The following is a 22,545-nucleotide window of genomic DNA, read 5'->3' as shown; positions in this document are numbered from 1 at the left end:
GACATGGCGTGGAGAATATTTTAGTTACATCTTAGTTATCCGTCAGAAACTGGATTATATGGACGATTACCGTTGTTTGTAACACAGACCATACATAACTTACGTACTCTACTCTTAACTACATTCACGAAATATGTTCAGAAGCACTGTTCCCTACTGTCTCGCTCAAACGTACTGTTTCGCTCAAACGTACTGTTTCGGCATTGCTTTGTGCCGAAAGTTAACTCTTAGCAGCAGATATGCTGAGGTCCATACTCGAAGTAGCAACAAATGTGAATAGTGTATTACTGATGGTCTTATCCTGTGACACAGACATGTACATATTAGGAAGTCCTGCAACTGACAGCCATTGTTGGAAGGAAGGGTCGGGAGGGGGAGGGAAAGAAGAGAATTTCACTGCGCGTCGACATCCTGGGAAGAAAGGTGGGGAGAGGAGGATCAAATACCCACCTCAGCCGATTCGCGAAACCATACGGGACAAGGGCCGCGATGAGATAGTGGGAATTTCATGTTTGTCTAGCTGGAAAGAGTCCAGCGTCCTAAAGCACTGAGACACCTCGGCCAATAATTTGCTCGAAACACTGGAACACCAGTATTACTAATGAAAAGAAATGTTCTGTACGTGTTACGGTCAAAGAGAAAGCGGGTGTGCGCCAAGCGTTAAGAGATTGATGATTGATGGGATTGGGTAGGGTGGTGGAGGGAGGGAAGGGGGGGGGGGGCGACGCCGTGTCAAGGAAAATATAGGCGGATACAGGGATTTACGGTCGCAACCGGTTTTCGGAAGACGCTGCCTGGTGCGTGTCTTCTCACGCTCCTCTCGTCCAGTACATCCCGCCCTCCCCCATCACTTAATAGCTGCGTGAACGTCGCACTGGCGGAGATGAAAATTCCTTTTCTTCCTTTGCTTCTGGATCCACACTGCGACATGGTGGTGATTAACATGGAAAAAGAAAATTTTTCAAGTAGTAGTCTACGTTTATAGTCGCTAAATAAGTAGACAGCAGATTTGGACCTCAGAATATGTTTGAAATCGCAGTACATGCATCCATGCATACGTTAGTGATAAGTATTTAAAACAAAACAAAATGTTTCTCATATTAAATTTGTTGAATAACATTTCGATACAAAATTCGTAGTTAGCACTAGTTTATGCAATAACAATTATTTTTAACACTTTGGAGCGTATTTGTGTATGATTCTCAGGGACAATGTTTTTATTTTAGATACTAATTCACAGTTTTAGCTTGCCGAATTAAATCTCAAGAGTATTTTACATCGCGACTTCCAAAATTAGAAACGTTGTTCCTAAAGTGAAATAAGATATTAGAGATGAAAAATGTTACTACTGTCAGACATTCCGACACATTTTTGTCTGGTTTCCAGGTCAATTTATTGCCAACGACAATAATACATAATAATTGAAAAGTTTCTAATTCCGGACGGTTAGGAATCTGAAACTTCCTGGCAGATTAAAACTGTGTGCCCGACCGAGACTCGAACTCGGGACCTTTGCCTTTCGCAGGCAAGTGCTCTACCAACTGAGCTACCGAAGCACGAGTCGTGCTTCGGTAGCTCAGTTGGTAGAGCACTTGCCCGCGAAAGGCAAAGGTCCCGAGTTCGAGTCTCGGTCGGGCACACAGTTTTAATCTGCCAGGAAGTTTCATATCAGCGCACACTCCGCTGCAGAGTGAAAATCTCATTCTGGTTAGGAATCTATTTGAGGCTGAAGTACAATACTTGTTCTACTTTCATTTAGTAGGAAACTGTTCACTCTAAACCGTAATGAACTATGAGCAATTGTATTTTCGGTTAATGTTTTCAATGTGCTTAGATATGAGGTTTTACTTAGAAAACTTATGTCGTCAGCATGCCACAGTTTAGATGAGTCGTCTGGATTAGCAACATTCAGTCACAATGCTAACTACCATTTGACCGGCAGCGCTGTACAGTGACTCTCACGTATGGTCTTGCATCCTGGTTTACCCTATGCACGCCAAGTGGAAGTCGATGGAGGCCACGTTAATTTAGTATTAAAGAAGTGTGTTTCGCAGGAAGAGTTCGAAGTGAGCTGCGTGAATTTAGATACTGGATAATAAATCGTGACCCGAACTACAGCTCGTCTTCAGTTGTGTCAGACCCCCGTTTGAAGAGTGCAGGAACGACATCTTCGCTGGTATTGTGATGGAGATAGAAGCGGCGTCGGGAACGCAGAGTCTGAGAGAATGAGACACTGATTTTGTACGTATGTCTTTTGCGATTCGGCCTTCGTGTTCAACAAATGTTTCAGGCGAGACTAAGTTTGTTACAGGTCTGTAATCACTCGTGGCTGCCTCGAGTATCAGGAGTGGTTCCAGATGAACCTGGAGATAACGTCTGAACGAGTATGGTAAAAAAGTGTACTGACGGCGCTGTTGGTGTAAGCTGCCCAATCGTGTTTGTGTAGTATTGTCTATCGTCTTTTGTGATTATTTGAAGTATGTGCTGGTTGAGGATTTCGCGGCGCTACATCTGCTTAATAGGTTCCCGGGAATTAGGCCGGATAATATTGTAGGAACCGCACAATATTTCAGCGAGACAACTGCCAGCCACCTTCAGATGCTACTGTCGCGTCGCTGACAAGCTCGCCAATTTATATAGTCCAGACGCATCCTCTTGACGTGTCTGTGAACTTCCCAAGACATTGTTGAGGAAGATATCGTCGTCTGGCCCACTGTCAGAGGAGCTGCTGAAGTCCTGCATACTGTCGTCAGTCAGAAGCCTCGCTGTCTCAGGAATCACTGTCTCCACTGCTGTCAGACGACTCTGCGCTGCAATCAGCGCCTGAAACCTCTTTGCGAGCTCTACAGCGCTGTCGCTGCTGCTCAGTCTTCGTCGGTCAGCTGGGTTCTCCACGGCGTCATCCCCCTGCCTCAGGCTTGAGAGCAGCCCCAGATGCAGGCGCATGGGCAGCGGTGGCTACTGCAGGCACCTCTGCAGGCGGCTGGCTACTGAAGAAGCCCGGGTTGTTCTCGAGCTTGTGCTGGTAGCGTGTGGCGCTTCTACCCGCGCTGTAGGCGTTGGCCGACTGCAGCAGCGCCTGCCGCTCGAGGTGCAACCACCAGGCTGCGCTCCTGCAGTAACCGCTTGTACTCTTCCCACGACCCCGAGTCCTTGTCGGTTGGCTGTAGACCAGGAAGTGCTCTGCTCAGTCACAAAGGTCACTTATTACCATATCATGCTAGACACCGCTTTGATTTACTTGAAGTACAGCAGTCAGCCACCCGTTGTAAATAACCTAAGGCATACTTCTATTTCTTAACTTGAGTGTTAGACAATCATTGTCACAGTCAGATGATGAAAGTCATGGAATAGCGATGTGTACACATACAGATGGCCGTTTAGCGCATACATGGGATACAAAACGGCAATGCATTTCTGGAGCTGTAGTTTGTACAGAAGTGATTCACATGAAAAGATTTCAGACACGGTTATGACCGCATGACGGAAATTGCGATTCTAATCGCATATTGGTACTTGGAGCTAGACACACGTATCATTAAATTTCGGAAATCAGGGAAATAAATATTTGGAGCTCAACAGGGTCAACAGTTTGCCGAAATTACCAAATTTCAGACAATACCTCTCACCGAGGACAGCGCAGTGACAGAAGGCCTTCACTTAACAACCCAGAACATTACTATGTGAGGAAGTGGATGGAGTGATGCGCTAGCAGTAGACACAAATGCCGTGAGAGCTTCTCCTGGTGCATTGGTACAGTTACAGTGGTCTCTTCTCTGTACCTAGCTACCGCCGCCCCCCTCTGGGAGGATCCCCCTGCGGGTTCGGGGGTAAGAATAGGCCCGCGGTATTCCTGCCTGTCGTAAGAGGCGACTAAAAGGAGTCTCAAATGTTTCGGCCTTATGTGATGGTCCCCTCTCGGGTTTGACCTCCATCTTTCTAAATTATTCCGAAGAGCGAGCCAATTGGGGAAGGGCGCCTTACATGGTGCACTGTATCCGTCGTGCAATTAGACCTTTAGCCGGCTTTCTCGTCGTTGCAATGGTGTCCCGCTCGTTTTCGATCTCTTGGGCGATTACCACGCTGCACTTTGCAGTGTTTCTTTTATCTGCGACGACGACCTTGGTCAGTTTTGCACCTAAGATCCAGCATGGTAGCCAGTCCGTTGTGGTGGGGCCGCCATGTACCCTCTTGGTTGTAGCCCCCTGACAACACAGGGATCGCTCTACTGATGCCTGCGCCGTTAACTCCCCACGTATGCCAAGGAGTAGATGCCCATCTCCTTGGGGCATCAGGACTCCCGGCAATGGCTGTCCTGCCAGGTGGCTATTGCTGCGGCTGGGTGGCGCCCGTGGGGAGGGCCCTTGGTCGGAGTAGGTGGCATCAGGGCGGATGACCCGCAATGAAGCGTGGTACATCATCTCTCGCTGGCGGCCAGCCGTCAGCAGTCTCTAAGCGTTCCAAAGCTCACTTTAAGGCTAATGTGTATGACCCCAAATCGTTCCCCTCCCTGGCCACACCATGGGAGGAACGAAAGGCTATGAATGAGAGCGACAGGTATTCGCCCCGGTATCTCGTCTGTACCAGAGCTGACGGGGAATCGTTTGTGTCTGTGAAGCCTCAGTTTTTTGTGGAACATTTAGAGGACAAGTTCGGGGAGGTGGAGGGCTTGTCCAAGATGCGGTCAGGGTCAGTCTTAATAAAAACGGCATCCTCTGCCCAGTCACGAGCCTTGCTCGCTTGTACGAAGTTGGGGGATGTTTCTGTCACTATCACCCCCCATAAAAGCTTAAATATGGTTCAGGGAATTATTTTTCACCGCGATCTCCTTTTACAGTCCGATGACGAGCTGCGCGCCAACTTAGAGCGACGAGGTGTACATTTCGTCCGGCGCGTTCATCGGGGTCCGAGGGACAATCAGGTTGCTACCGGTGCCTTCATCTTGGCCTTCGAGGGTGATACGTTACCGGAAAAGGTCAAGGTGATGGTCTACCGATGTGACGTCAAGCCCTATATCCCTCCCCCGATGCGGTGCTTTAAGTGCTGGAAGTTCGGTCACATGTCCTCTCGCTGTACTTCTAGCCTCACATGTCGAGATTGTGGACGCCCATCTCATCCCGATACTCCATGTGCTCCGCCTCCCGTCTGTGTCAACTGTGGAGAGCCTCATTCCCCTTGCTCGCCGGACTGTAGTGTCTTACAGAAAGAACGCAAAATCATGGAATATAAGACCCTGGACCGACTGACTTACACTGAGGCCAAGCGGAAATTTGAACGGCTACATCCCGTGCGCATGATGTCATCTTATGCCTCCACTGTCACTCCTGCTCCAGCTCCTTCAGCTGCAAGATATACAGTCGGCTCTCGGAACCAGAGGACCTCACCTGCCCCCTTGACAATGGGGGCCCCTTCTCTTGCTGTTGCTCCCACACCATCTACCTCGGGAGCAGCACCCACTAAACCATCGGGGACGCTAGTCCCCCCTTCTCAGCCGGAGAAGCGTAACTCTTCTTCGGCTTCTCTCGCTCGGAAGGGATCCCTTGGGTCACTCCCTTCCCAGGTTCCTACCAGCGGCACGGCAGACACCAGCCAGTGGCTGAAGCAGCCACAGGTCGCTGGTCGACGGGCTTCGCGTTCCACTTCGGTCCCAGAGACAGACTCCACTAAGCCCTCTCACCAACGGCAACCAAAGGAACAGCGAGAGAAAACGACTCTCCCCCTGCGGGTTCGGGGGTAAGAATAGGCCCGCGGTATTCCTGCCTGTCGTAAGAGGCGACTAAAAGGAGTCTCAAATGTTTCGGCCTTATGTGATGGTCCCCTCTCGGGTTTGACCTCCATCTTTCTAAATTATTCCGAAGAGCGAGCCAATTGGGGAAGGGCGCCTTACGTGGTGCACTGTATCCGTCGTGCACTTAGACCTTTAGCCGGCTTTCTCGTCGTTGCAATGGTGTCCCGCTCGTTTTCGATCTCTTGGGCGATTACCACGCTGCACTCTGCAGTGTTTCTTTTATCTGCGACGACGACTTTGGTCAGTTTTGCACCTAAGATCCAGCACGGTAGCCAGTCCGTTGTGGTGGGGCCGCCATGTACCCTCTTGGTTGTAGCCCCCTGACAACACAGGGATCGCTCTACTGATGCCTGCGCCGTTAACTCCCCACGTATGCCAAGGAGTAGATGCCCATCTCCTTGGGGCATCAGGACTCCCGGCAATGGCCGTCCTGCCAAGTGGCTATTGCTGCGGCTGGGTGGCGCCCGTGGGGAGGGCCCTTGGTCGGAGTAGGTGGCATCAGGGCGGATGACCCGCAATGAAGCGTGGTACATCGTCTCTCGCTGGTGGGCCTCCACCAGCAGTGTCTAAGCGATCGAGGTCTAACCTCAACGGGAAGAAATTTGATCCGAGATCGTTTCCCTCCCTCGCTACTCCATGGGAGGAACGTCTTGCTACAACAGGCAGTGGAGAATATTCACCCCGGTACCTCGTGTGTACACGGGTTGATGGAGAATCGTTTATGTCGACAAAGCCCCAGTTTTTTGTGGAGCATTTAGAGGACAAGTTCGGGGAGGTGGAGGGCTTGTCCAAGATGCGCTCTGGTTCTGTGCTCATCAAAACGGCATCCTCTGCCCAGTCACGGAGGTTGCTCAATTGTGACAAGTTGGGGGATGTTTCAGTTAGCATCACGCCGCATAAGAGTCTCAACATGGTCCAGGGTATTATATTCCACAGGGATCTTCTTCTGCAGTCCGACGATGAATTACGCGCCAACCTCGAACGACGAGGTGTTCACTTCGTCCGGCGCGTCCATCGGGGTCCGAGGGATAATCAGGTAGCCACCGGTGCCTTCATCTTGGCCTTTGAGGGTGATGTTTTACCCGAAAAGGTTAAGGTGATGGTTTACCGTTGTGATGTGAAGCCATATATCCCTCCTCCGATGCGGTGTTTTAAATGCTGGAAGTTCGGGCACATGTCATCTCGGTGTACTTCCAGCATCACGTGTCGGGATTGTGGACGTCCTTCGCATCCTGATACTCCATGTGCCCCGCCTCCTATCTGTGTTAACTGCGGAGAACACCATTCCCCCTGCTCGCCGGACTGTCGGATCTTCCAGAAAGAACGGAAGATAATGGAATATAAAACCCTGGACCGCCTGACGTACTCTGAGGCTCGGCGGAAATATGAGAGACTCCATCCTGTGCCAATGAAGTCAACGTACGCCGCTGCTGCTACGACGGTTCTTCCATCTCCTGTGTCGTCCCATACGGTTGGTTCTGTGATTGGTCAGCATCCAAAACCCCCCTTGCTTGTGGGGGGCACTTCACACCCTGTTGCTCCTGCTCCATCTCCTCCAGGAGCAACACCCTCAAAACCATCGGGGACATCAGCTCCCCCTTCCCAGCCGGAGAAGCGTAAGACTTCTTCGGCTACTCTCGCCAGGAAGGGATCCCTTGGGGACCTCCCTTCGCAAGTCCCGACCAGTGGAAAAGCTGACGCCCGCAAGGGCTTGAAACAACCGCCAGTCCCTGGTCGTCGGGCCTCGCGGTCGTCGTCTGTCCCTGAGACTGACCCAGTGAAGCCCATGAAGCCTGAACCACCGAAGGCACAGCGCAACAAGCTGAAAAAGAAGAAAGTCCCCAAGACCAACGATGTTGCGGTGGCACCCATCCCACCGCTTCCTACAAGCTCTGCCTCTGACGACGAGGTGGAGATTCTTGCGTCCGCTGAGGACCTCGCTCTTGCCGGCCCCTCGGACGCAATGGATGGCATTTGCACGGGTGCTCCATCGGAGGCAGCAGGTGACCCTGCGGCGTAATCTGCCTTCCCAGTCCCGTCACGCCTTTCCCAGCCATGGACAACACCATCCTCCAGTGGAACTGCAGCGGTTTCTTCCACCATCTAGCTGAGCTCCGCCAACTTATCAGCCTTCACCCTTTCTTTTGCATTGCTCTCCAGGAAACTTGGTTTCCAGCAATGCGAACCCCCGCCCTCCGTGGCTATCGGGGTTATTTTAAGAACCGAGCAGCTTATGAAAGGGTGTCTGGTGGCGTCTGCATATATGTCCTTCACACTCTGCACAGCGAGTCTGTCCCTCTCCAGACGCCTTTAGAGGCTGTCGCTGTACGCGTGTGGACGCCACAGGCTGTTACCGTCTGCAGTCTTTACATTCCACCGGATGGTGATGTCTCACAGCAAGTCCTGGCTGCACTGGTCGCCCAATTGCCGCCACCTTTCTTGCTATTGGGCGACTTAAACGCCCATAACCCTCTGTGGGGTGGGTCAGTGGCCACAGGTCGAGGCGCCATCATTGAGCATTTATTGTCGCAGCTCGATCTCTCGCTGTTAAATGATGGTGCCTTCACTCACTTCAGTGTGGCCCATGGCACCTACTCCGCCATTGACCTTTCAATCTGTAGCCCTAGCCTCTTACCGTCTGTCCAATGGAGTGTGCATGACGACCTGTGTGGTAGTGACCACTTTCCGATCTTTCTGTCACTCCCACAGCGTCACTCTTCTGGGCGCCCTAGCAGATGGGCTATGAATAAGGCTGACTGGGACTTGTTCTCCTCCACTGCCGCTATTGAGCCACTCTCTACTGATGACATTGATGCGGTGGTTCAATCGGTCACCACCGGCATCGTTACTGCCGCCGAATCTGCCATTCCCCGTTCTTCTGGGTCCCCTCAGCGGAGGACTGTGCCTTGGTGGTCGCCTGAGATCGCTGAAGCGATTAAAGATCGCCGGCGGGCGCTCCAGCGTCACAAGCGACATCCCTCCATAGACCACCTTATCGCCTTCAAACGGCTGCGTGCGCGGGCCCGCCTCCTTATCCGCCAAGGCAAGAAGGAGTGCTGGGAGCGGTATGTGTCCTCCATTGGCCTCCATGTCACTCCATCGCAGGTCTGGGCCAAGATTCGACGCGTCTACGGGTATCGGCCGCCTGTCAGCGTCCCTGCGCTCTCACTGAATGGAGCAGTTTGTACTGACTCCGACGTCATTGCACATCGCCTAGCAGAGCATTTTGCTATGAGTTCCGCTTCTGCGAATTACCCCCAGGCCTTCCGCTCCATTAAAGAGCGGATGGAACGTCGGAGCCTTTCGTTTCGCACCAACCACCCAGAATCTTACAATGCTCCATTTAGTGAGTGGGAATTTCGCAGTGCCCTAGCTGCTTGCCCTGATACCGCTCCTGGGGCCAGATGGCATCCACTGTCAGATGCTGAAACACCTTTCAGTGGACTGCCAGCGGCGCCTTCTCGATCTTTACAACCGTCTTTGGGTCGAGGGGGAGTTTCCGTCGCAATGGCGGGAAGGCATTGTCATCCCCGTTTTGAAACCTGGAAAGAACCCTCTGGCGGTAGACAGCTACCGTCCCATTAGCCTCACCAACGTTCTTTGCGAGTTGCTTGAACGGATGGTGAGCCGGCGCTTGAATTGGGTACTGGAGTCTCGGGGCCTTCTGGCTCCGTCCCAGGGTGGGTTCCGTAAAGGCCGCTCCGCCACCGACAATCTGGTGAGCCTGGAGTCGGCCATCCGTACTGCCTTTGCCCGCCGTCAGCACCTGGTCGCTGTCTTTTTCGACATGCGGAAGGCGTACGATACGACATGGCGTCATCACATCCTTTCTACGCTTCATGGGTGGGGTCTTCGGGGTCCTCTGCCGATTTTTATCCGCAATTTTCTGTCGCGTCGTACCTTCCGCGTGCAAGTCGCGGCCTCGTATAGTTCCTCCCACGTTCAGGAGAACGGTGTGCCACAGGGTTCTGTTTTAAGTGTCTGTCTGTTTTTAATAGCCATTAACGGGCTCGCTGCGGCCGTGGGAAATTCTGTCTCCGCTTCCCTGTATGCTGACGACTTTTGCCTTTATTACAGCTCTACTGGCATTGCAGCTGTTGAACGTCAGCTACAGGGCGCTATCCGTAAGGCGCAGTCTTGGGCTGTGGCGCATGGGTTTCAGTTTTCGGCAGCCAAGACCCGCGTTATGCATTTCTGCCGGCGCCGGACAGTCCATCCTGAGCCGCAGCTTTATCTTGCCGACGAACTCCTTGCAGTGGTTGAGACCCACAGGTTTTTGGGGGTCGTTTTTGATGCTCGGCTGACTTGGCTGCCTCATATTCGGCAGCTCAAACAGGCGTGTTGGCGGCATCTCAATGCACTGCGATGTTTGAGCCACACCCGCTGGGGCGCCGACCGCTCTACTCTGTTACGGCTCTACCAGGCGTTAATCCAGTCCCGCCTGGATTATGGGTGCCTGGCTTATGGCTCAGCATCCCCGTCTGCGTTGCGGGTGCTGGACCCAATTCTCCACAGCGGGATACGCCTTGCCACTGGTGCTTTCCGCACCAGCCCTGTGGACAGCTTACTAGTGGAGGCAGGTGTCCCTCCACTGCGGTACCGACGCCAACGTTTGCTGGCCGCTTATGCTGCCCATGTTCTAAGCTCGCCCGGGCATCCTAACTATCGTCTCTTGTTCCCACGATCGGTCGTCCGTCTGCCAGAACGTCGGCCCCGCTCTGGTTGTACAATAGCGGTCCGCGTCAAAGGGCTTCTGTCTGGGCTTCAGGTTTTCACTGTTCCACCTCCTTTCCGGGCTACTTTGCATACACCCCCATGGTGTGTTCCTCGCCCTTGCCTTCGGCTCGACTTGGCACAGGGCTCGAAGGACTCGGTCCCTCCAGAGGCCTTCCGCCGCCGCTTTTATTCAATCCTGGCCACGTATCAGGGCTCTGGCATTGTTTACACCGACGGTTCGATGGTTGCTGGTCGTGTTGGGTATGCGCTAACTCTAGGGGACCATTCCGAACAACGTTCCTTGCCGGATGGCTGCAGCGTTTACACTGCTGAGCTGGTCGCCATCTTTCGTGCCCTAGAGTATATCCGCTCCTGCTCAGGTGAGTCCTTCGTTATCTGTAGCGATTCCCTGAGCAGTTTCCGAGCACTCGACCAGTGTTTTCCTCGTTCCCGTCTGGTGATGGCTATCCATGAGTCCCTGCATACTCTTGCGTGTTGCGGCCGCTCTGTGGTCTTTGTCTGGACCCCCGGTCATGTCGGTATCCCGGGCAATGAACATGCTGACCGCCTGGCGAAGGAGGCCACGAGACAACCGTCTCTGGATGTTGGCCTCCCAGAGACAGATTTGCGGGCAGTCCTCTGCCGAAAAGTTTTTGCGATTTGGGACGCTGAATGGCACGATCGGATCATGCACAATAAACTCCGTGCCATTAAGGAGACGACGACTGTGTGGCGGTCATCCTTGCGAGCCAACCGCAGGGACTCAGTCGTCCTTTGTCGGCTCCGCATTGGCCACTCCCGGCTGACACACAGTTATTTACTGCGCCGGGAGGACCCTCCTGTATGTCGCTGCGGGGCGTCTTTGACAGTGTCCCACATTTTGTTGGCTTGCCCCCTTTTAGCTGTGGTCAGGCAGACATTTGCGCTGCCTGATACGCTCCCTGCCCTTTTATCCGATGACCCTGTTATGGCTGGCTTAGTTTTACGTTTTATTCGGGCAGGGGGTTTTTATAGTTTAATCTGAGTGTTTTTAGCGTTGATTCTGGCTTTTAGCCTTTGATTTTAATCTGAGTTTTTAATGTGTTCTTGGTGGTTGGCTTCTCCTCTTTTTTTCTCTATGGTCGGCCAACCACCGTCACACTCTGTGTGTTTTACTTTGTTTTGTCTGATCTCTGTCGGCGTCTTTTTCGTCCTGTGTCGTCTGACGTCTTTCCTGCTGTTTGTTTTTTATTCTCTTTGGGCGGTTTTAATTTTTTTTTTGGAATAAGGGACCGATGACCATCGCAGTCTGGTCCCTTTAATCCCACAAACCAACCAGAAAACGACTCTGAAGACCCGTAAGTCCAAGGCACCTTCGGTGGCACCTACTCCACCGCTACATACAAGCTCTGCATCTGAGGATGAGGTGGAGATCCTTGCGTCCGCTGAGGACCTCGATCTCGCCGATCCCTCAGACGCAATGGATAGCACTTGCACGGGTGCTCCATCGGATGTGGCAGGTGACCCAGCGGCGTAATCTGCCTTCCCAGTCCCGTCACGCCTTTCTCTGCAATGGCAACTACCATCCTCCAGTGGAACTGCAGCGGTTTCTTCCACCATCTCGCTGAGCTCCGTCACCTTATCAGCCTTCACCCTTTCTCCTGCATTGCTCTCCAGGAAACTTGGTTTCCTGCAATGCGAACCCCCGCCCTCCGGGGCTATCGGGGTTACTATAAGAACCGAGCAGCTTATGAAAGGGTGTCTGGTGGCGTCTGCATATATGTCCTTCACACTCTGCACAGCGAGTCTGTCCCTCTCCAGACGCCTTTAGAGGCTGTCGCTGTACGCGTGTGGACGCCGCAGGCTGTTACCGTCTGCAGTGTTTACATTCCACCGGATGGTGATGTCTCGCAGCATGTCCTGGCTGCACTGGTCGCCCAATTGCCGCCACCTTTCTTGCTCTTGGGCGACTTCAACGCCCATAACCCTCTGTGGGGTGGGTCAGTGGCAACACGTCGAGGCGCCATCGTTGAGGGTTTCTTGTCGCAGCTCGATCTCTCGCTGTTAAATGATGGTGCCTTCACACACTTCAGTGTGGCGCATGGCACCTACTCCGCCATTGACCTTTCAATCTGTAGCCATAGCCTCTTACCGTCTGTCCACTGGAGTGTGCATGACGACCTGTGTGGTAGTGACCACTTTCCGATCTTTTTGTCACTACCACAGCGCCACTCTTCTGGGCGCCCTAGCAGATGGGCTCTGAATAATGCTGACTGGGACTTGTTCTCCTCCACTGCCGCTTTTGAGCCTCTCTGTACTGATGACATTGATGCGGTGGTTCAATCGGTCACCACCGGCATCGTTACTGCCGCCGCATCAGCCATTCCCCGTTCCTGTGGGTCCCCTCGGCGGCGGACTGTGCCTTGGTGGTCGCCTGAGATCGCTGAAGCGATTAAAGTTCGCCGGCGGGCGCTCCAGCGTCACAAGCGACATCCCTCCATCGACCACCTTATCGCCTTCAAACGGCTGCGTGCGCGGGCCCGCCTCCTTATCCACCAAGGCAAGAAGGAGTGCTGGGAGCGGTATGTATCCACCATTGGCCTCCATGTCACTCCATCGCAGGTCTGGGCCAAGATTCGCCGCGTCTACGGCCATCGGACCCCTGCCAGCGTCCCTGCGCTCTCACTGAATGGAGCAGTTTGTACTGACTCCGACGTCATTGCAAATCGATTAGCAGAGCATTTTTCTATGAGTTCCGCCTCTGCGAATTACCCCCAGGCCTTCCGCTCCATTAAAGAGCGGATGGAACGTCGGAGCCTTTCGTTTCGCACCAACCACCTAGAATCTTACAATGCTCCATTTAGTGAGTGGGAATTTCGCAGTGCCCTAGCTGTTTGCCCTGATACCGCTCCTGGGCCAGATGGCATCCACTGTCAGATGCTGAAACACCTTTCAGTGGACTGCCAGCGGCGCCTTCTCGATCTCTACAACCGTCTTTGGGTCGAGGGGGAGTTTCCGTCACAATGGCGGGAAGGCGTTGTCATCCCCGTTTTGAAACCTGGAAAGAACCCTCTGGAGGTGGACAGCTACCGTCCCATTAGCCTCACCAACGTTCTTTGCAAGTTGCTTGAACGTATGGTGAGCCGGCGCTTGAATTGGGTACTGGAGTCTCGGGGCCTTCTTGCTCCGTCTCAGGGTGGGTTCCGTAAAGGCCGCTCCGCCACCGACAATCTGGTGAGCCTGGAGTCGGCCATCCGTACTGCCTTTGCCCGCCATCAGCACCTGGTCGCTGTCTTTTTCGACATGCGGAAGGCGTACGATACGACATGGCGTCATCACATCCTTTCTACGCTTCATGGATGGGGTCTTCGGGGTCCTCTGCCGATTTTTATCCGCAATTTTCTGTCGTGTCGTACCTTCCGCGTGCAAGTCGCGGCCTCGTATAGTTCCTCCCACGTCCAGGAGAACGGTGTGCCACAGGGTTCTGTTTTAAGTGTCTGTCTGTTTTTAATAGCCATTAACGGGCTTGCTGCGGCCGTGGGAAATTCTGTCTCCGCTTCCCTGTATGCTGACGACTTCTGCCTTTATTACAGCTCTACTGGCATTGCAGCGGTTGAACGTCAGCTACAGGGCGCTATCCGCAAGGCGCAGTCTTGGGCTGTAGCGCATGGGTTTCAGTTTTCGGCAGCCAAGACCCGCGTTATGCATTTCTGCCGGCGCCGCACAGTCCATCCTGAGCCGCAGCTTTATCTTGCCGACGAACTGCTTGCTGTGGTGGAGACCCACAGGTTTTTGGGGGTGGTTTTCGATGCCCGGTTGACTTGGCTGCCTCATATCCGGCAGCTCAAACAGGCATGTTGGCGGCATCTCAATGCTCTGCGCTGTTTGAGCCACACCCGCTGGGGCGCCGACCGTTCTACCCTGTTACGGCTCTACCAGGCGCTCATCCAGTCCCGCCTGGATTATGGGAGCCTGGCTTATGGCTCAGCATCCCCATCTGCGTTACGGGTGCTGGACCCAATTCTCCACAGCGGGATACGCCTTGCCACTGGTGCTTTCCGCACCAGCCCTGTGGACAGCGTACTAGTGGAGGCAGGTGTACCTCCACTGCGGTTCCGACGCCAACGTTTGCTGGCCGCTTATACTGCCCATGTTCTAAGCTCGCCCGGGCATCCTAACTATCGTCTCCTGTTCCCGCGATCGGTCGTCCGTCTGCCAGAACGTCGGCCCCGCTCTGGTTGTACAATAGCGGTCCGCGTCAAAGGGCTTCTCTCTGGGCTTCAGGTTTTCACTGTTCCACCTCCTTTCCGGGCTACTTTGCATACACCCCCATGGTGTGTTCGTCGCCCTTGCCTTCGGCTCGACTTGGCACAGTGCCCGAAGGATTCAGTCCCTCCAGAGGCCTTCCGCCGCCGCTTTCATTCCATCCTGGCCACGTATCAGGGCTCTGGCATTGTTTACACCGACGGCTCGATGGTTGCTGGTCGAGTCGGTTATGCGCTCACTCTAGGGGACCATTCCGAACAACGTTCCTTGCCGGCTGGCTGCAGCGTTTACACTGCGGAGCTGGTCGCCATCTTTCGAGCCCTAGAGTATATCCGCTCCTGCTCAGGTGAGTCCTTCGTTATCTGTAGCGATTCCCTGAGCAGTTTACGAGCTCTCGACCAGTGTTTTCCTCGTTCCCGTCTGGTGATGGCTATCCATGAGTCCCTGCATACTCTTGCGCGTTGCGGCCGCTCTGTGGTCTTTGTATGGACCCCCGGTCATGTCGGTATCCCGGGCAATGAACATGCTGACCGCCTGGCGAAGGATGCCACGGGACAACCGTCTCTGGATGTTGGCCTCCCAGAGACTGATTTGCGGGCAGTCCTCTGCCGAAAAGTTTTTGCGATTTGGGACGCTGAATGGCACGATCGGATCACGCACAATAAACTCCGTGCCATTAAGGAGACGACGACTGTGTGGCGGTCATCCATGCGAGCCAACCGCAGGGACTCAGTCGTCCTTTGTCGGCTCCGCATTGGCCACTCCCGGCTGACACACAGTTATTTACTGCGACGGGAGGACCCACCTTTATGTCGCTGCGGCTCCATTTTGACGGCGGTCCACATTTTATTGGACTGTCCACTTTTAGCTGTGCTCAGGCAGTCGTTCGCACTGCCTGACACGCTCCCTGCCCTTTTAACAGATGACTCGGCTATGGCTGACTTAGTTTTACGTTTTATTCGGGCAGGGGGCTTTTATCATTTAATCTGAGTGTTTGATTTATGTTATTGTTTTGTTGATTCTGGCCTTTGGCTTATGCTTTTCAACTGGTTTTTTAACGTGTTTCTAAGTGGTTGGCTTTTCCTTTTTTTATTTCTATGGTCGGCCAATCACCGTCACACTCTGTGTGGTTTTAGTTCGTTTTGTCTTGTCTTTGAGTTTCTCTTGTTCTGTTTCGTCTGTGTTCTATTCTGTTCCTCGTTTTTATTCTCTGTGGGTGTTCTTTGTCTTTGGAAAAAGGGACCGATGACCGTAGCAGTCTGGTCCCTTTCATCCCCCAAACCAACCAACCAACCTAAGATCCAGCACGGTAGCCAGTCCGTTGTGGTGGGGCCGCCATGTACCCTCTTGGTTGTAGCCCCCTGACAACACAGGGATCGCTCTACTGATGCCTGCGCCGTTAACTCCCCACGTATGCCAAGGAGTAGATGCCCATCTCCTTGGGGCATCAGGACTCCCGGCAATGGCCGTCCTGCCAGGTGGCTATTGCTGCGGCTGGGTGGCGCCCGTGGGGAGGGCCCTTGGTCGGAGTAGGTGGCATCAGGGCGGATGACCCGCAATGAAGCGTGGTACATCGTCTCTCGCTGGTGGGCCTCCACCAGCAGTCTCTAAGCGATCGAGGTCTAACCTCAACGGGAAGAAATTGGATCCGAGATCGTTTCCCTCCCTCGCTACTCCATGGGAGGAACGTCTTGCTACAACAGGCAGTGGAGAATATTCACCCCGGTACCTCGTTTGTACGCGGGTTGATGGCGAATCTTTTATGTCGACAAAGCCCCAGTTTTTTGTGGAGCATTTAGAGGACAAGTTCGGGGAGGTGGAGGGCTTGTCCAAGATGCGCTCTGGTTCTGTGCTCATTCACACGGCAGCCTCTGCCCAGTCACGGAGGTTGCTCAGTTGTGACAAGTTGGGGGATGTTTCAGTTAGCATCACGCCGCATAAGAGTCTCAACATGGTCCAGGGTATTATATTCCACAGGGATCTTCTTCTGCAGTCCGACGATGAATTACGCGCCAATCTCGAACGACGAGGTGTTCACTTCGTCCGCCGCGTCCATCGGGGTCCGAGGGATAATCAGGTAGCCACCGGTGCCTTCATCTTGGCCTTTGAGGGTGATGTTTTACCCGAAAAGGTTAAGGTGATGGTTTACCGTTGTGATGTGAAGCCATATATCCCTCCTCCGATGCGGTGTTTTAAATGCTGGAAGTTCGGGCACATGTCATCTCGCTGTACTTCCAGCATCACGTGTCGGGATTGTGGACGTTCTTCGCATCCTGATACTCCATGTGCCCCGCCTCCTATCTGTGTTAACTGCGGAGAACACCATTCCCCCTGCTCGCTGGACTGTCGGATCTTCCAGAAGGAAAGGAAGATAATGGAATATAAGACCCTGGACCGCCTGACCTACACCGAGGCACGGCGGAAGTTTGAAAGGCTTCATCCTGTGCCCATGCCGTCCACCTATGCTGCTGCTGCAACACCTGTTCGAACTTCTTCAGTGTCGTCCCCAACAGTTCGAACTCAGCTTGTCAGCCATCACCGGCCCCCTCGGTTGTGGGGGGCACTTCACTCCCTGTTGCTCCTGCTCCATCTACTTCAGGAGCAACACCACCCCAACCACCGGGGACATCTGTTCCCCCTTCACAGCCGGAGAAGCGTGGGCCTTCTTCGGCTCCTCTCGCCCGGAAGGGGTCCCTTGGGGCCCTCCCATCCCAGGCTTTGCCCAGTGCCAAAGCGGACACTCGCCAGTCTGCCAAAAAACCACCAGTCGCTGGTCGTAGGGCATCGCGGTCGTCTTCAGTCCCTGAGACTGACCCAGTGACGCCCTCCCAGCCAGAACCACCAAAGGCACAGCGAGCAAAGCAGTCAAAGAAAAAGGCTCCCAAGAATCCTGAAATTGCGGTGGCACCTGTCCCACCGCAACCTTCTCCCTCTGCGTCCGAAGATGAGGTGGAGATTCTGGCGTCCGCTGAGGACCTCGATCTCGGCGGTCCCTCAGACGCCATGAATGGCACTAGCGCGGGTGCTCAGTCGGAGGCAGCAGGTGATCCGGCGGCGTAATCTGCCTTCCCAGTCCCGTCACGCCTTTCCCAGCCATGGACAACACCATCCTCCAGTGGAACTGCAGCGGTTTCTTCCACCATCTAGCTGAGCTCCGCCAACTTATCAGCCTTCACCCTTTCTTCTGCATTGCTCTCCAGGAAACTTGGTTTCCAGCAATGCGAACCCCCGCCCTCCGTGGCTATCGGGGTTACTATAAGAACCGAGCAGCTTATGAAAGGGTGTCTGGTGGCGTCTGCATATATGTCCTTCACACTCTACACAGCGAGTCTGTCCCTCTCCAGACGCCTTTAGAGGCTGTCGCTGTACGCGTGTGGACGCCACAGGCTGTTACCGTCTGCAGTATTTACCTACCACCGGATGGTGCTGTCGCACAGCATGTCCTGGCTGCTCTGATAGCACAACTGCCACCACCTTTCTTGTTGCTGGGCGATTTCAATGCCCACAACCCTCTATGGGGTGGGACTGTCTCCGATGACCGCGGTCGTGCCGTGGAGCATTTGTTGGCTCAGCTCGACCTTAGCCTCCTGAACACTGGTGCTCCCACACATTTCAGTGTGGCCCACGGCTCGTTCTCGGCCATCGATCTCTCTCTTTGCAGCCCCGGCCTTGTCCCATCTCTCCACTGAAGAGTGTATCCTGACCTGTGTGGTAGTGACCATTTTCCCATCTATTTGTCACTGCCCCAGTGTCCTTCTTCTGGGCGCCTGCCCCGCTGGGCTCTCCACAGGGCTGACTGGCCGAGTTTCACTTCCGCGGCAACCGTTGAGTCTCCCCCGCAGGGTGACATTGACGATGTGGTCCGTGACTTAACCACGTCCATCATTTCGGCGGCCGAGGCTGCCATCCCCCGCTCTTCTGGACTCCCTCGGAGGAAGGCTGTACCCTGGTGGTCGCCGGAGATTGCTGAAGCTATTCGCGACCGTCGGCGGGCCCTCCAGCGTCATCGGCGGCACCCGTCTCTCGAGACCCTCATCGCCTTTAAGAGGCTCCGTGCCTTCGCCCGTCGTCTTATTGCACGGCGTAAGCAGGAGTGCTGGGAGCGGTATGTTTCATCCTTGGGCCCTCGTGTCTCCCCCTCGCTCGTGTGGTCCCGGATACGGCGGATTTATGGACACCAAACCCCTATGGGTGTCGCTGGGATCTCCTTGGACGGCGCTGTCTGCACGGACGCTGCCGCCATTGCTGAACACCTTGCTGCGCACTTTGCTCAGAGCTCTGCGACTGCAACTTATCCCCCCGCCTTTCGCTCTCTAAAGGAGCGAGCCGAGCGGACGCCGTTATCGTTCCACACGCGTCGTTCTGAGAAATACAATGCTCCCTTCAGCGAGCGGGAATTCCTTGCTGCCCTCGCCGACTGCCCTGATACAGCACCAGGACCAGACGGTATACACGCGCAGATGCTGAAGCATCTTTCCAGGGACTGCCAGCGACACGTCCTCACCATCTTTAACCGCATTTGGAGCGAGGACGTGTTCCCGTCGCAATGGCGTGAGGGTCTTATTGTCCCCATCTTGAAGCCCGATGCGGACCCACTGGCGGTGGACAGCTATCGTCCCATTACCCTCACCAACGTTTTGTGCAAATTGCTCGAACGTATGGTGGGGCGGCGTTTGTGTTGGGTCCTTGAATCGCGCGGTCTCCTCGCTCCATCCCAGGGTGGCTTCCGTCGGGGCCGGTCTGCAGCGGACAATTTGGTGCGGCTGGAATCTGCTATCCGTACGGCCTTTGCCCGACGTCAGCATCTCGTTGCCGTATTCTTCGATCTGCGGAAGGCGTATGACACCACATGGAGGCATCACATCCTTGCTACGTTGCATGAGTGGGGTCTTCGTGGTCGACTCCCGGCTTTTCTTCAGACCTTTCTCTTGCACCGCTCTTTCCGGGTACAAGTCGGTGCCGCCTCTAGTTCATCCTATACACAGGAGAATGGGGTCCCGCAGGGCTCGGTGTTGAGCGTCTCGTTATTTCTAGTGGCCATTAATGGTCTGGCTGCAGCCATGGGGTCGTCGGTGTCTCCTTCTTTGTATGCCGACGACTTCTGCATCTCATTTAGCTCCACGACTACGGGGGTCGCCGAACGCCGGCTGCAAGTAGCCGTACGCAAGGCAGAATCGTGGGCTCTGACTCACGGTTTTCAGTTCTCTGCAGCCAAGACTCGGGTTATGCACTTCTGCAGGCGTCGGACGGTCCACCCTCATCCTGAACTTTACCTTGACGACCACCTCCTTGAAGTGGTGGACACTTGCCGCTTCTTAGGACTCGTGTTTGATGCCCGGCTCACATGGGTTCCTCATATTACTCAGCTGAAGCAAAAGTGCTGGCGGCATCTCAACACCCTCCGCTGCCTCAGCCACACATCTTGGGGTGCGGATCGCTGCACGCTGTTGAGACTGTACAAAGCCCTTGTGCAGTCCAGGCTTGATTATGGGAGCCTGGCCTATGGGTCTGCATCACCCTCAGTGTTGAAGTTGTTAGACCCCATACATCACTGTGGGGTTCGGCTTGCAACTGGCGCATTTCGTACGAGCCCCGTGGATAGTCTACTGGTGGAGGCCGGGGTTCCCCCGCTGCGGATTCGCCGCCATCGACTGCTCGCCGACTATGCTGTCCACGTTCATTGCTCGCCGGGCCATCCCCATCGTCGCCTGCTTTTCCCTGTCTCGTTCCTCCACCTGCCCGAACGGCGACCTCGGTCTGGGCTTTCCATAGCTGTCCGTGTCCAGTCCCTGCTGTCCGAACTGGGATCATTCCCTCTTCTGCCTCCCTTCCGGGTCCGTGCACCTACGCCTCCCTGGTGCTTGTCCCGTCCGTCCGTCCGTCCGTCCGTCTGGACTTGGCACAGGGACCCAAGGACTCTGTTCCGCCTGTGGCCCTCCGTCGCCGTTTTCTTGCGCTCCTCGCCTCATTTTCGGACTGTGAGCCTGTCTACACCGATGGTTCCCTGGTTGATGGTCGCACTGCCTACGCTTTTGCTCATGCTGCCCATGTTGAACAGCGCTCCTTGCCGGCTGGCTGCAGTATTTTTACTGCAGAGCTGGTGGCCATATTGCGCGCTCTTGAGCATATGCGTTCCTGCTCAGGTACGTCCCTTGTCATCTGCAGTGACTCCCTGAGCAGCCTCCAGGCCATCGACCGCTGCTATCCCTCTTGTCCTCTGGTGTCCTCTATTCGGGTGTCTGTTTCCACCATTACCCGCTCTGGACGTTCGGTGGTCTTTGTTTGGACGCCGGGTCACGTTGGCATCCCAGGGAACGAACGTGTCGACAGGTTGGCCAAAGGGGCGATCGCCGCCCCCGTTTTGGAGATCGGCCTTACGGCTCGCGACCAGCAGCTGGTGTTGCGCCGTAAGGTGCTTGGGATGTGGGCTGCTGAGTGGCGTGGCATGACAGCCCCGAATAAACTGCGGGCTGTCAAGGAGACGACCGATGTGTGGCGTTCCTCCCTGCGGGCTTCTCGCAGGGACTCGGTGGTCCTGTGTCGGCTGCGCATCGGCCATACATACCTGACGCACGGCCATCTGTTGCGTCAGGAGGATCCCCCTCTGTGTCGGTGTGGGTCCCGGCTGACGGTCGGCCACATTTTGCTGGAGTGTCCTCGACTGCGCACACTCCGGCAATCTTTTAATTTCCCGGGCACTTTGGCTTTGGTTTTATCTGACGATGCCTCCATGGCTGACAATGTTTTACATTTTATCCGTGGTAGTCCTTTTTATGGTTCGATTTAGGGAGGTCCTGCACCTTCCCATTCTGTGTCTTTTGCCCTCGCGTCTCTTTACATTTGTTGCTGTTTTGGTGTATAGTCTGCTGGTTGACTCTTTCCCTTTTTTTTTTTGTCTCGCGGTCAGTCAACCAGTTTCCAGCCATCTTCTTTTCTTCTGTATGTTAGTGTCTGGTGTTTGTCTGTCCTCTTCTTGTCTGTAGTGTTCGTTGTTGCATTTGTGTTCTTGTAGTTCCTGGGGGGAGTCTCCTTCCCTCTAGGGTTTTCCTTGCTTCGTGACCCTGTCTCGCCTGTTTTTGGAATGGGGGACTGATGACCTTAGCTGTTTAGTCCCCCTTAAACATCCCAACAACCAACCAACTCTGGGAGGAGTGCCCCAGCCACTGCTATGTCGAACAGCCACCAGACTCGTTGGCTGCTCCCTCGTCGGGCTGCATGACGGGGACGCAACCGCAGTCGCCGCCCGGGCACTCACTCGCCAGGTGGCCCCACCTGCGCCAGCTGCTGACGACGGACCCAACGGTTTCGTCTTCGTCACTGGGCAGGCTGACCTCCACGAATGGGCAGTCGCCACTGCGGCACTCGCTGGTCAGGTGGCCCCACGGCTCCTCCCCACAGCCCAATGCTGTCGGCGTCAGTCCAGTGCGCGCGGAACTCCTCCCAGTGCTGCCGCCTGGGCAGATGGCCTTCCTCTCCGACTCTTCACCTTTGGAGGGTTCTGCACTGCAACGCCTCTTGGCCACCCTCCTCTCGAAGCGATTGCTGATGGCAGTCTTATCAGGTCATGGGCCCATTGGGCTTTGTCGAAAGAAAAACACCCAGTAGCTATCGTAGCATTAGTCTCACGAGCTGCGTAGGAAAGACATTTGAGCGTATGGTCAATCGGCGCCTGGTGTGGGTTCTCGAATCCAGATCCTTACTTACCCGCTGCCAGTGTGGGTTCAGGAGGTATCATTCCACCCTCGATAACCTGATCCTACTCGAAACAGCGATACAAGATGCTTTCCTACGTAAGC

The 22,545-nt window shown here is 54.6% G+C and overlaps 1 protein-coding gene across 1 annotated transcript in view; it reads right to left on the bottom strand.

Annotated features, from left to right (window-relative positions):
- The window catches only part of LOC126233875 (uncharacterized), a 108,917-nt gene that overhangs the window by 16,700 nt on the left and 69,672 nt on the right, over positions 1-22,545 (bottom strand). Inside the window, exons 2-3 of the mRNA XM_049942891.1 lie at positions 21,933-22,302; positions 2,912-3,183 (exon numbers count right to left, since the gene is read on the bottom strand). Coding sequence (XP_049798848.1) covers positions 2,912-3,183; positions 21,933-22,302 — 642 coding nt within the window. The remainder of the gene's footprint in view (positions 1-2,911; positions 3,184-21,932; positions 22,303-22,545) is intronic.

The sequence above is a fragment of the Schistocerca nitens genome, chromosome 1 (assembly GCF_023898315.1).
Source record: "Schistocerca nitens isolate TAMUIC-IGC-003100 chromosome 1, iqSchNite1.1, whole genome shotgun sequence".
Taxonomy (NCBI): Eukaryota; Metazoa; Arthropoda; class Insecta; order Orthoptera; family Acrididae; genus Schistocerca; species Schistocerca nitens.
Note: the sequence above shows the minus strand (reverse complement) of the source record. Positions and strands in the feature narration are given on the sequence as shown.